Source organism: Ailuropoda melanoleuca, chromosome 1 (genome assembly GCF_002007445.2).
Source record: "Ailuropoda melanoleuca isolate Jingjing chromosome 1, ASM200744v2, whole genome shotgun sequence".
NCBI lineage: Eukaryota > Metazoa > Chordata > Mammalia > Carnivora > Ursidae > Ailuropoda > Ailuropoda melanoleuca.
This window is the reverse complement of record NC_048218.1, coordinates 78532425-78547218: the sequence shown is the minus strand read 5'-3', so window position 1 is coordinate 78547218 and position 14794 is coordinate 78532425. Positions and strand designations below refer to the sequence as shown.

At 38.1% G+C, this 14794-nt stretch overlaps 1 protein-coding gene across 10 annotated transcripts in view; it reads right to left on the bottom strand.

Moving 5' to 3' along the window:
* IGF2BP2 (insulin like growth factor 2 mRNA binding protein 2) overlaps positions 1 to 14794 on the bottom strand; it is a 153055-nt gene that overhangs the window by 27493 nt on the left and 110768 nt on the right. For all 10 annotated transcript variants that reach the window (XM_034661647.1, XM_034661651.1, XM_034661642.1 and 7 more), the window contains 4 exons: positions 14098 to 14149; positions 10324 to 10387; positions 7892 to 8164; positions 5880 to 6014 (listed from right to left, as the gene is read on the bottom strand). In XM_034661647.1, coding sequence (XP_034517538.1) covers positions 5880 to 6014; positions 7892 to 8164; positions 10324 to 10387; positions 14098 to 14149 — 524 coding nt within the window. The remainder of the gene's footprint in view (positions 1 to 5879; positions 6015 to 7891; positions 8165 to 10323; positions 10388 to 14097; positions 14150 to 14794) is intronic.

The window sequence follows — 14794 nt, the reverse complement described above, 5'->3', positions numbered from 1 at the left end:
GAACCACATGAATATAAGGTTCTCTAGTAAAAGTAAATACACAAATATAATAACCTGTACTATAATAATTTTGATGCACAGAATTTAAATGATAAAAATATTTTTAAAAAGATAAATCTGTTAATGGGTATAAAATATATAAAGAACAATCTGTGACATCAGTAACAAAGTGGGGGGTAGAACGTAAAAGATCAGTTTTTTAATATAATGACGTTTAAGTTGCTATCAGTTTAATATAGAATGCTATAACTTTAAGATGTTTTATATAATTGCAATGGTAACCACAAAGAAAATATCTATAGAATATACATAAAAGGAAATGAGAACGGACTCAAAAAATATCACTAAAAAAACCCCAAAAAAGCAAAGAGCAAACAAAGCAAAAAACACACAAAAGAATTCAGTAAGAGAGAAAAGGAGGAACAATAAACCTACAAGAAATACAGAAAATAACAAAATGGCAAGAGTAAGTCCTTCCCTATTAGTAATTACTTTAAATGTAAAAGAATTAAACTTTCCAATCTAAAAGACATGGATTGGCTGAATGGATTAAAAAAAAAAACCAGAATGAAAGATCTCAAATGACAACTTTAAACTTCAAGGAATTAGCAAAAGAATAAACTAAACCCAAAGCTAGTATAAGGAAGGAAATGATAAAGATTAGAGCAAAGATAAGCAAAAGAGAGAACAGAAAAACAAAAGAAAAAACCAAGAACTGGCTTTTGAAAAGATCAACAAAGCTGATAAACATTATCTGATTAAAGAAAGACCACTCAAATATCTAAACTCAGAAATGAAAGAGGGGACATTCAACTGATGTCATAGAAATAAAAATGATTACAATGGAATACTATTAACAGTTGTACATCAACAAAGAGATAACCTAGAAGAAATAGATAAATTCCCAGAAACACACAACCTACTAAGACTAAACCTTGAATAGAAAATCTGAACAGACCAATAATGAGTAAAGAGATTAGATCAGTAATTAAAAACCTCCCAACAAAGAAAAGCCCAGGGCCAGATGGCTTCCCTGGAGAATTCTACTAAACATTTATTTATGTTTTTCTACCAAACATTTAAAGAAGAATTAACACCAATCCTTCTCTAACTCGTCCAAAAAATTAGGGAACACTTTCAAGTTCATTCTATGAGGCCAGCTTTACTCTAATACCAAAGCTAGACAAAGACACTTTGAGAAAAGAAAACTACAGACTAATATCCCTGATAAATATTGATACAAAAGTCCTCAACAAAATAGAAGAAAAATGAATTCAAAAGCATTATACATTAAAAGGATGATACATTATGACCAAGTAGGATGTACTTCTGGAATGTAAGGGTGGTTCAAAATTAAAAAACAACAACAACAATGTAATATACATTAATGTAGGTAAAAAACCACATGATTATCTCGATTAATGCAGAAAAAGCATATGACAAAAATTTAACACCCTTTCATGATAAAAAAAACTCAACAATCTAGGAATAGAAGGAAACTACCTTAACAAAATAAAGGCCATTTGTGAAAAGCACACAGTGAACATCATATTCAATGGTGAAAGACTGAAAGCTTTTCCTCTAAGATCAGGAACAAGAGAACGATACCCACTTACACTACTTCTATTCAACTTAGTATTGCAAGTGCTAACAAGAGCAATTAGGTAAGAAAAAGAAATAAAAGGCATCAAAATTGAAAAGGAAGAGTAAATTATCATGTTTGCAGATAACATGATCTTACATGAAGGAAACTCTGAAGATTCCACAAAAAAACTGTTAAACTCTATTCAGCAAAGTTGCAGGATATAAAATCAACACACAAAACTCAATTGTGTTTCTATAAACAATGAACAACCTGAAAAGAAAATGAAGAAAAGTTTCATTTTACAATAGTATCCTAAAGAATGAAACACTTAGGAATAAACCTAACCAAGGTGATGAAAGATTTATATGCTGAAACTTATATAAGAGTGGTAAAAGAAATTAAAGAAGACAAAAATAAATGGAAAGACATCCCATGCTCATGAACTGGAAGACTTAATATTGTTAGATAGCCATACTACCGTAAGTGATCTACAGATTCAATGCAATCCCTATCAAAATCCCAATGGCATTTTCTGCAGAAATAAAAGAATTCATTTGTAATCCCAAGGGACCCTATTCTGAATAGTCAAAACAATTTTGAAAAGAAGAACAAAGCTAGAGAACTCATACTTCCTGATTTTAAAACATGTTACAAGGCTACAGTAATTAAGACACTATAGTAGTGGCAGGGCATCTGGAATGCTCAGTTGGTTGGGTGTTTGCCTTCAGCTCAGGTCATGATCCTGGGGTCCTGGGAACCAGCCCCACATTGGGCTCCCTGCTCAGCGGGGAGCCTGCTTCTCCCTCTCCTCCCAGCTCATGTTCTCTCTATCTCTGTTGCTCTCTCTCTCTCAACTAAATAAATTCTTTAAAAAAAAAAATACTATGGTAGTGGCATCAAGACAGACAAAAAATGGTCCAGAACAGACAGCCCAGACATAAACCCTTGCATACATGATCAAATGATCTTTAATTAATATCCAGAATATATAAAGAACCCCTACAACTCAACAAAAAAAAAATCAGATAACCCATTTTAAAAATGGGCAAGACTTGAATAGACATTCTCAAAAGATGATATACAGATGGCCAATAAACATATGAAAAGATGCTCAATATCACCAATCATCAGAGAAATGCAAATAAAAACCACAATGAGATACTGTGAACACAAAATATTACCTCACACCCATTAGTTTGGCTACCATCCAAATAACAGAAAAAAACAAGGACTGGTGAGGATGTGGAGAAAGTGGATCCCTTGTGCGCTGTTGGTGATATTGTGAAATGATGTCATTGCTATGGAAAACAGTATGGAGGTTCCTCAAAAAATTGAAAATGGAAATATCATATGATCCAGCAATCTTACTTCTGAGTATATATCCAAAAGAATCGAAAGCAGGATCTTGAAGAGCTATTTGTATACCCATGTTCATAATGGCACTATTCACAATAGCCAGAAGGTGAAAGCAACCCAACTGTCCATCAATGGATGAATAAACAAAATGTGATATGTACATACAAAGGAGTATTATTCAGCTTTAAAAAGGAAGGAAGTCCTGCTACATTTTGGATGAATCTTGAAGACATTATGCCAAGTGAAATAAGCCAGTCACAAAAAGACAAAATATTGCATGATTCCACTGATATGCAGTCTCTAAAGCAGTCAAATTCACAGAAACAGAAATTAAAATGGTAGTTACCAAAGGCCAGAGGGAGAGGGAAAAGGGGAGTTGTTCAATGGGTATAGAGTTTCAGTTTTGCAAGATAAAAAGTTCTGAAGATCTGTTTCACAATAATGTGAATACATATAAACATTACTGAACTGTACACTAAAAAATGTTTAAAGTGAAATAAATCAGAGAAAGACAAATACCACATAATCTCATTTATACGTGGAATCTAAAGACCAAACAAGCTCATAGATACAGAGAACAGGGGGGGGGGGGGGGGGGGGGGGGGGGGGGGTGAGGTGTGGGCAAAATGGGTGAAGGGAGTCGAAAGTTACAAACTTCCATATAAAATAAGAAGTCGTGAGATATAATGTAAAGCATGGTGACTATGGCTGACAATACTCTACTGAATATATGAAAGTTCCTAAGAGACCAAATCTTAAAAGTTCTTGTCACAAGAAAAAAACCTGTAACTATGTATGGTGACAGATGTTAACTAGACTTATTGTAGTGATCATTTCACAATATATACAAATATCCAATAATTATGTTGTATACCTGAAACAAATAGAGTATTATATGCCAATTATACCTCAATAAAAAAAATGGTTAAGATGATAAATTTTGTTATGTGTTTTTTACCAGAAGAAAATGCTGAAAAAAAGGAGCAAGGATGCCCTCTCTTTCAACTTTTGATTATTTTTCTGTGGGGACACAAGGTCAAATCACTACAGCCAGCCTGTCATGACCAGGGGAGTATCAGACACCCTGAGGAAGACAGAGCAGAAAGAAAGGTTGTGAGTCTCTGAGTCTGTGATTCAACCGACCTTGGAGTCGCCACTTCAGGACTTCTCGTTATGTGACAGAATAATAGTTTCTTATTGCTTAAGCCACTTGTGAGGTTTTCTGCTAGTTAGTACCACAGGCAATCCAACATGCATTGCTACTATACACCAATGTAATGGTGAATAATGGAAGCAACTCCACCAGAATGGAACTTTCAGAGGGCAGGGTTTTTGTTGGCTTTGTTCACTGGCACATAGAATGGTGCCCAGCACATAGTAGGTGCTCAATAAATGCTTGAGAAATGAATAAGAAGAAAATCGAAGATCCCTCTTCTACACCCGCTACCTCCTGTTCATCCCCCTCAGGACTCAGCTCAAATGGCACTTACCCAGGGAGGCCTTCTTTGAACGCCCCAAATCTTTTCCCGTTCTCCTAAAACCCTGATGAGGTGGAGGCCCTCATGGAGGCACGTGTCAGGGCTGTGCTTAATGACCTACTGGTGTACGTATTTGTTGAGTGAATGTCTCCCACACTGGGTCACAGGCTCCATTAAAGGAGGAATGGGCTGTAGCCTCATTTCCCAGCACAGTACTTAGCACAGTGTGGCACTCAGAAAAACTGATTTCAAAGATATTCAAACTCTATGTGGGCTCTACATGAAAACTCTAAAATTTATTTATAATCAGTCTTTTTGATTATTTAGAATATTCGAAGTTGCTTGTCCTGAGGTTGAAGGACCAAGAAGGGTATTTATAAAGTTCTCAATAACTTGGTTGAGGGAAGGGCTTATTCAAATTAAGGGGGGGGTTTTCAAAGGCCTCAAACAGTAAATAATTCATAAGTAATAAATTCAAAAGTTAGAGTCCCTTAAGAAATCTGAGGATAGTTTTGCAACGTTTTGCTTTTAAGGACTACTTTCATCTTCTTGGCTTTATTTTTTATTTTTTCTTTTCATCTTCTTGGTTTTAGAACACTCTTATTTGACATTATTTGATAAGTTAATTTTATACTTGATTTATCCATCACTGCTTCTCTATAAAACTGCCACCACTACCCATAAGTGGACTTCTTACCAAACTAAACTATTGCCTATTCCATTATCATTAATTCATTTATAATACAAAGTCAATGGGTTTAGTAAGAACTGTACTTGCCATTTGAACTGGTACAACACTCAGGAATCCCAAGAAGTATTTTGTAAAAAAAGAAAAGGAGGGAAGGAGATGAAAGAAGAGTCAAGTAGCTACTTGGACACCAGTTTCTACTACTTAAGGAAAATTGAAGAGTGCAACATGGTAGTAAAAACCTTCTCCAGAACAGTAAATGATGGTTTCGATGACAACGTACATTCCATACACACCTGCACTGTCTGGTACGATAGCCATTAGCCATAAATGTGACTATTTAAATTTGAATGAATTAAAATAAAATAAAATAATTTAGATCCTCCATTGCACTGGCCACATTTCAAGCACTCACTAGCAACATGTGGCTAATGGCTGTCATACTGAACAGTGCAGATACACAATACCTCCATCCCTGCATGGCATTAGAAGCATACAACTATGTATTTCTACCAGTAATTATTAGTAATGAGTGATGGAAGCATTCAGATCATCAAAAGAAACATTTAAGTGGAGAAACAGCCATATGAAAACATAACAGATCTATTTCCTACTATATTCTCCTTGGGAAAAAATTTCTTGAAACTAATCTGTTTCCTGCTCCCTTTACTGAGGAACAGAATTACAGGTTTTAAAAAATTTCTTGTGTTAAGTGAATGAGAACTTACTCTTCTTCTCTGTTAAAGGATCTGGGCATTGTATGCAAACTTACAGTTTGGTCTCATCGGCCTCTTTCTGCATGATTTCAAGAATCATGCGGCATGCTTCAGAGGTCCCCTCTGGGGTGGCATGGATGGTGACAGGCTTCTCTGCAGCCCCAGAGTTCTCCTTTCTGTGGATGTCTACCCTGTAGGGAAAGAATCAGGAGTCATAACACAACGTCATCTGGGACAGGATCCTAGTCCTGAGAAAGCATCTCACGGGCCAACGTACAGTGAGGACACAGACAATGAAGTGTCATTAGCACGTTTGCAACCAATGCCATTCTTCAAGAAGGCGGCAAGCAAGGCAGGAGGTCTTGTGCCAAACTTGAATTCTTTGCAGTTCCATTTAGAAGGGAATACTTCTTGCAGGAGTGCTGTGGGACAAAGGCACCAAGCCAACTTGGTAATGAAGCCAGTTTGGTAAATGAAGTATTTTGTGTAGTCTTTCAAATGCTCATAGAAGTGAAGAGTAAAGTGAGTGGGGGTAACACTGCACACTGGCATGGTGCCAGTCTCTGAACTGACTGTAGCTTTTAAAAGCCATATGTTAATCCAAATCCAAACACCAAATTCAAGTAAGCTTTATATATTTGAGTGTGGATTAAAAACAGAGGCATGCCCTCTCTCTCTCTCTAAGTTTTTGGTTTCCTTGCCACTGGCAGCGTGCCTTCTTCCAGGCTTTTAAAACTAATGGCTCAAAAGCTTGATGACTTTATCAGACTTCTTAGGCTAGTTGTGGCCCTACTTGTTTTGTTATCTTTGAAAATTACATAATTGATTGTATCCCTTTTTACTCTGGCTGTTAGAAAGCCCAGATCCAAGACTTTGGCCTCTTGTAAAAAATGGGCACATTATTTTGAGAACTTAACTTCACTTCTATTTAAACTTGTTGCATTTTTAAAGCCACTTTAAAAATTTTTGGAACAAAAAGACATATAACTAAAAATCACTTCTGCAGTGAAGCAAACTTGCAGGGGAGAAAAGGGCTGATTTTAAAATAAATGGAGCAGCAGACAGTACTTCCCCTCTCTGGGTCATCATTTCACTGCTATGAGCATGAACTCTGGGACTCATCCATGTAAGTGACCATCAGTTAGCAGTAACTCAGACACTTTGAAGAAAATAGTGTTTTCTCTTTCAGGTTACAGGACACTCAATGGATGATGTGAATAAAATGCACAAGGCATGTAAATAACTCCCATTCGTCAGTAACTTGGCGTTTTGCAATTTAAGTGCTTTCATAGCAATTATTTCTTTCAATCTGCCTGACTGTCCTAAATCCAACAATAATCCTGGCTAACAGAACAAGTAGTTGATGCTCAGAGAAGTCAATTGGTTTCCCTAAGGTCACAGAGCCATTAAATGGTAAATCTTGAACACGGGTTTCTGCATCCTGTGCTTTCTTCGTTGCATCAAGCTGTGTTCTTCAGAACATTCAAACATCATCAATCCCACGACAACACTTACTACGTCCTCTAACTCCAGCTCCTGCTTCAGTCTCCTTAGAGAACTAAAAATAAGGTGAAGGCACTTCATTTCTTGCTCTATACAGCAGACCCACTCACTTCCTTCACGTAGCTATTTATGAGACCCCCTAAGTGATCTCAAAGAACGACCACCACTCAGGGCTCCAACTCGGGATAGGAGGTAAGAATGAAGATAACTGGTTTCTGGGATCCCACAAAACTGAGCCCCATGCCTCTGCTGTTTTAGAAACTGATGTATTCACAAGCATTCATAAGCTTATGAGGAGTAGTCTCCTCTGTGAAGTCATTAGTACCTTCTTTATGAACCTTTAGTATTTCAGGATATGACCTTTAGGCTACTGGCAAGAAAGCACATGAAAGTCCCCAGCTTTGTTAGTTTGTTAGTAGTTCTGTTTCAAGAAGCCACCATCCCATACAGCACAGCCCACCCCCCCACGGCTGATGCAAGCGATAGCCACCTGAGGATGCCCGGGCCCCACCAGCACGCAGGGGGCCTGTCAGAAGGAAGCAAAGGGAGCCCCGGAGGCACGTACCGGGACTGGGTCTGCTTAGTGATGTTCTTTATGGTCAAGCCCTCCTTTCCGATGATGGCACCAACAAACTGGGTGGGGACCAGGATCCGCAGCGGGAAATCAATCTGTCTGGCCTGAGAAGAGCCCCCAGGGGCGTGGCCTTGCTCCCGGGAAGAGTGGTCCCCACGCTGGGCTCGCTGAGGGGGCGAAGGGGAGCTCACCTCTTCATCCGGGATGTAGGAAATCTTGAAGGAGTAGTTCTCAAACTGATGCCCGCTTAGCTTCTCGATGGCTCTGAAATGCAGCAGGGGCAGGTGAGCTTTGTTAGAGGGTGATGTCAGAGAGGACCCTCAGGCCAGCGGACAGGTTCATTCAGTCTGGCTTACTAGTTAACCCTCCCCGAGGATACAGAGGTGAGCAAGGCAGATGCCAGCTCTGCTCCCTCAGAGGTTTCATTTAACAATGAAACAAATAGTCACAATGTACAGGCCTGGTCAGACTTGATATACAACTATGCATTCTGCCTTTTTTCACCACCCAAGACTGTACCCCCCTCAACAAAAACTCTTTATAAATATTGGCATAAAATTAGAAGTCATTTTTTTCTCATTTTGATCATAATATATATTTATTATTGAAAATTCAGAAATAGATATGCACAAGTGAGGAAAAAATCCTAGTCCATCCTGTATCTTTCTTTTCTTAAATAATATCATTTATAAACATGGATTAATAGTATATGTATTATTTTCTAATCTTTAAAAAAGAGTTAATACTCTAAACATTTTCCAAGTCATTAAAGGTCCTGTAATTTAGTTTTTACTGGCTGTTTAAAACATTCTACTGATTTATCATAGCTTTTGCAACTCATTCCCTATTGATATATGTATGTATCGCCAATATTTTATTATTATATACAGTGTTGCCATGGGCATTTTTGCTAGGCCAACTGCACACAGGACAGATTCCTAATGGAATGGCTGGGTCAGAGAGTACATCCAGAAACCTAATATTATTAAATACCGCCCAGTGTGCTTCCAGAAAGGTTTCAATACTTGTATCCCATACCAGTTAGGAGAACATTTGTTTCACTGAATCCTCGGAAACAGAGTATTATTTAAGATTATTTACTAATTTGAGAGGGAATACACAAGATCCCACTATTGCGTTTTTTAAATTATATAGAAAGTGAAGCTATTTTTTCCCAAGTTTTTTGCAGCAGGTGAAAACAATAACCTTATGCTACTAGGTTAATGTTTAGGGTTTGTGAATTTATTACAAAGCAGTATCTTTGAATTCAATAAAAACAACAAAGTCATATCACCTAATCCTAGCTAAGCGGCAGCTGGATGTAAACTGGTGAGTTGCTGGTATATATCCTGCTTATATGTGTGGCTAAAGTCAATAGCAAATGATCTACTGCCTTTTTCAATGCAAAATTAACTTTTTTTTAAGACTAGTAGTATGATGATGGGTTAAATATGTCTTCATATGTGTTGAAACCTTGTAAAATAAATAAAACTATAATTCTGGGGGCACCTGGGTGGCACAACGGTTAAGCGACTGCCTTCGGCTCAGGGCGTGATCCCAGCGTTATGGGATCAAGCCCCACATCAGGCTCCTCCGCTATGAGCCTGCTTCCCTCTCCCACTCCCCCTTGCTTGTGTTCCCTCTCTCGCTGGCTGTCTCTATCTCTGTCAAATAAATAAATAAAATCTTTAAAAAAAAACAAAACTATAATTCTGGGATGTATAACCAAAGTTATTATGTCACATCCATGAAACATGACCATGTTTGACCATAATTCTAGTACAATGACCTGACAGGCATTTCACTTGAAGGACCTCCTACAAAAAGGAACTTGGTCTTGTTTTGTTGTTGTTAAAAACTCAGTACCATGTCCATTAATCGCCAACCTCAAAATTAACCATCACTGAAGCAATGTAGTCATGAATGGGGACTAGGAAGTGAATGGAGGTTAGGAAAGAGAACCCCAAACCAGGTGATCTTTGACTACTCCCAGACAATTCTCCCTGCTGTTGCTGTCGTTGAGATGGATCCCCTTTCTAATATTACACAGAGGAAAAGTGGATGTTTCATTATCTCTTCACCAAGTATGGATGGAAATAGCTCCAGGTAAAAACAGCTCCCAGTGGTTGGCAAAGGAGAGTCCTGGGAACACAGTATCACAGAGCTGGTGCCTCTATTCCTGACCATGTCAAGACACAGCACCCACCTCGGTTTTGATGCCAAGGCTCAATATTTTTCAAGATAAAGTCTCCCTACAACCAACCAACAGACATCCCAGTAGAAATGCCCTGGAGCTCCACTAACTTGTCAAAGGGAGCACAGGTGCCTTGGGGCTCCTCTGCTATGACAAACATATGCATCTTTTGAGAATTCAAAGACAACCCTCAAAAAATTTAAAAGGAAAGTAGCCCAAATCCACTTACATTTTTGCTTCTTCTCTTGTTGCATACGTGACGTTGACAACGGCAGTTTCTGTGTCTGTGTTGACTAGGAAAGAAGCAAAAACTATGCTGTCATAGAAAGAAAAGCTGTCACCCTCTGGCTCAATGCAAACAGACTAAATTTAGAGAAGAATGCACAAAAAACTCATCATCCTAACTCCACAGTTATTTGAATCTCTATCTTTATTCGTGTGCATTCATAGTAAATAGTAATTGACTATATACACACATTTGTAGTCAATTGTATATATACATAACTCAAAGCTGTGGTTTCACTTATAAATACTATGGCATGTGCGTATGTCTACACACGTTTGTGTTTTTCATTTATAATGTCTACATAAAATTTTAGTAAGTAATTGTGCCATGATTTTTGCCTAACCATTCCTCAATTGTTGACATATGGGTTATTCCCAATATCTGCTATTCTAAGTAGTATTGCTAAAAATCACCATTACTGCAAACATCCTTTGATTTGTGTTCTTTTCGGAATTAGTTTTTTTAGCTAAAATCACAGAAGAAAAATAACTGGGTAACAGAACATAACGCTTAATGCATATTTTCAGATTATTTTCCTAGAAGTTTATATCAATTTACTGTACTACCATCAAAGTTTTAATTGTTACATCTGCATTTATTTTTAAATAACTGGATATATGTATAAAATAATAAGAAAGTATTTTAGTTCTTCATTCATTCCTAAAGTTGAATTAATAATATTTTTGTTTCCCTTTGACTGAGCTCCATGACTGTGTGAGTTAAATCTAGCAACTGTGTATAATAAATAAAGAAAACTGACAATTATAACTCACTTGGCTGAAGGAGAGAACACAAACTCTAAGAGTGGCTAATACCAAACTCTTGTGAGCTGGCTTATCTTGGTTCCTAATTGCTTGCCTCTTCTTCTAAAGTCGGAAGTTAAAAATAAATTCAGAAGGCAAGATAAAACTTTCCCAGTCCAAGCCAGTAAAGTTAACCCCCAAATCCTGGTTTTCCTAAAACAAGTAGCCATGACTAAATCGGATCCTCCCTTTTAAAAAACATTTAAGCTATTGGGAGACTTGGAGTTAACAACAACAGGAAGTTAATAATTTAAGAAAACCATGATAAAGCTGCTTTCCAAGGGAATACTAAAACCCTGTAGTGCAGGAATTCCTAATCATGGATCCATGTTAGAGCTTCAGGAATTTTATAAACTCACACCCCACCCCCACCCAAGATTCAAAGGTGTGGCTATATGAATTTCTCTGGTTTATAATTTCCATAAGACTCTCAGAGAGGTTAATGACCACAGTTAAAAATACTGTTTATCCAGTAACTTCAAAGTAGCCGCAGCCTTCACAGGGAAGGGATGCACGATCTTTGGGAAGGAGCTGCCACTGAGATTTACATGTCATAAAGGCTAAGCCCAGCCGGGCTGTGCCTGGGGTGGGGGGGGCTCTTGCTGCCTCTAATTCACACTTACCCAGAGAAGTCCTCACAGTGCAAAACAGGGGATGAGCAGCCCACAACCTTCCACTCTCAGTGCTGACACACAGAATGTACGGAGGGTTACTACTGGCTGCTTTCTAGTGTTCCAGATGAGGCTGTCGACTCCCAGAAAGGGAGAAAGGGCTGGTTTGTACCTCCTGCATAAATCTATCCACTAGGATTCTCAGATTCTCAGATTTTGTTCTCACTTCTTAGTTATATTCTCTGGTATTCAAAGACACTTGTCTTCAGGAAATCAGACAGTTCAGTGATTCTGGAAAGAACTGAGCTCCATTCAAATAATTTTATTTTGCTGGACACAAAAGCTCTAAAAAGTTTCTTAAAACTCTACTGAAAATGTTTTCCTGCTGAATCAGGAATCACCCATGAAACAAAACAAAAGCCCAACACTTTTATCCTGTAGTTGTGAGGCAGCTGGAAGCTGGGTGGTCTCCAGGGCACAGGTGCTCTAGGAGTTGTAAACTGCCCCAGGGACCTGGAATAATTCTTCCTTGCATGGCTCTGTCCTGAATTTATAACACGGTCTTAGCTAGTAGCTTTTACAGGTTCATGTCTGTGAGGCCATCTTGCCTACTACATCCAATCCTTATTAGAATGTCTTCTTTTCCACATTGAGGGAAATAACAAGAACTGAGAAACAGAATCCTCGTAAATCATGTCTTCTGAGTTCTTTCCCTTCACCTTTGGGCATGGGCAGTCAGCAGCATGAGACTGAATAATAATATTTTTAATATTCATGGAGTGTAGAACATCTGAATAATTACTACTTTAAAATGATTATTGTACTGGCAGATAGAACAGACTGCATATAAGAAAACGGGTTCTCTGTGATGATTTCCATCTGAACCTTAACAATCCCTTGAGATCATATAGGACTCCATCACCTACAAATATTTATATAGGTTCTCTTTGGGTGCCACAACTATTCAGTGATATGGACGGGACAGAAATTATTTTCCCCATTTAATACAGGTGGAAACTGAATTGGGGAGGGTAAGTGATTTTTCCAAGGGCCCACAGTCAGTAAATGACTGAATTCACATTCTGCTTTTTAAACCAAGGAAAAATAATTCTTATTGCGTGTTACTGCCTGTCACATCAGGGGCCTGAAATCTACTTTTCTGGGACTCGTAAAGATCTACATAAGATATCAGCTTCTTTAGGGGCGCCTGGGTGGCACAGCGGTTAAGCGTCTGCCTTCGACTCAGGGCGTGATCCCGGCGTTATGGGATCGCCCCACATCAGGCTCTTCGGCTATGAGCCTGCTTCTTCCTCTCCCATTCCCCCTGCTTGTGTTCCCCCTCTCGCTGGCTGTCTCTATCTCTGTTGAATAAATAAATAAAATCTTAAAAAAAAAAAAAGATATCAGCTTCTTTAAAAGGTACATTTTTCTTTTTATTTATTTTTTTTTTATTTTTTTATTTATTTATTTTTTTTTTTTTAAAGATTTTATTTATTTGACAGAGATAGAGACAGCCAGTGAGAGAGGGAACACAAGCAGGGGGAGTGGGAGAGGAAGAAGCAGGCTCATAGCGGAGGAGCCTGATGTGGGGCTTGATCCCAGAACGCCGGGATCACGCCCTGAGCCGAAGGCAGACGCTTAACTGCTGTGCCACCCAGGCGCCCCACATTTTTCTTTTTAAAATCATAGCATTTCATGTTTTGGGTGAGAAAAGTGAGAGTGGCAGAAAGAAGAGTATATATTTTCTGTGGATTCCCAACACCATTCCTAAGTCTGTGGCTCTCAGACCAGAGCACACACAAAAATCACTGGGGACGCTTGTTTAAAATACAGGTTCATGAACTCTTCCCTCTTAGAGTCTCACTTTGTAGGTCGATGGTAGGCCCCAGGAATCTGCATTTTCATAAGCACTGTGGGGACTGTGGTATAGGAGTCCTACTCTTTGAGAAACATTCGGTCTAAGACATTAGGGATCTGTTGTTCTTAGCCAGGAAGAGGAAAACTGTAAGAGCGTAAATTCAATTACTTCCAAGTGAATTAAGCTTACCCCAGCCTGACAGGGTCTGCCTAGTGCTTCAGCACATTAACAGAGTATAAAAAAACCAACCTGAAAATCATATTCCTTGTAAAAAATAAATCATACAGGTATGGATAAAAAGATCTGAATCTCTCTCATACACAGAGGAAGCTTCTTCCAAAGGAATATGAATTTACTAATTCTCTTTGGAGTTGACCCAGCCTATAAGAAATAACAGATAATAATCCCTATTAAAATTCAATGGGCTAATTTCCTCACTTATTACCTTGTTCTACATTCTCCACTGTGCCATACTGAGCCAAAAGTCCATCCAGCACCTGAAAAAAAAAAAAAAGCTTCAATGTCAGAATAGAAAGACAAGATCGTAATCATACATAAAAAATGGTATAGTGGTATCTTCCAGCAAATGAACTAAAACAAAACAAGGACAGTTACGGGAATAATCTAATTAAATTGATATTTCAGGTCTTCCAACAAAACAGAACTGAATAAATATATAGTACTTGCATTTGCTTATTGGCTCGTAAGTAATCTGTTCACTGAGGTGACACAGCAGAATTTCAGTCTTAGTAACTGTTAACAATCCCATTCATCATGATGGTTGGAACACACTGCTTTTGAAATGACAAGCAGAATAAAGTATAAGGCTCACTTGTCCTTGGAAGTTTTAACCATTCTTCTGTTTTTCTCTAGGAGTCTCCTTATTTTACAAAGCAATGGGATATATATGTTTGAAATGTTTCATAATAAAGGTTGTTTTTTCTTAAGTAATAAAAATGTTTGATAAAACATTCTGTTTCCTTTAAGGCTGTTTTGATTTTGTTTGAGTTGGGAATAAACATTTGGGCAGTTTCTTTTTAAATAATGCAGTAAGACCACTCCTCGAATTTTATCTTCTGAAATTTTAAGGTTGCTATCTTATAAGAAGTTTTACAATTCAGGGGGCGCCTGGGTGGCTCAGT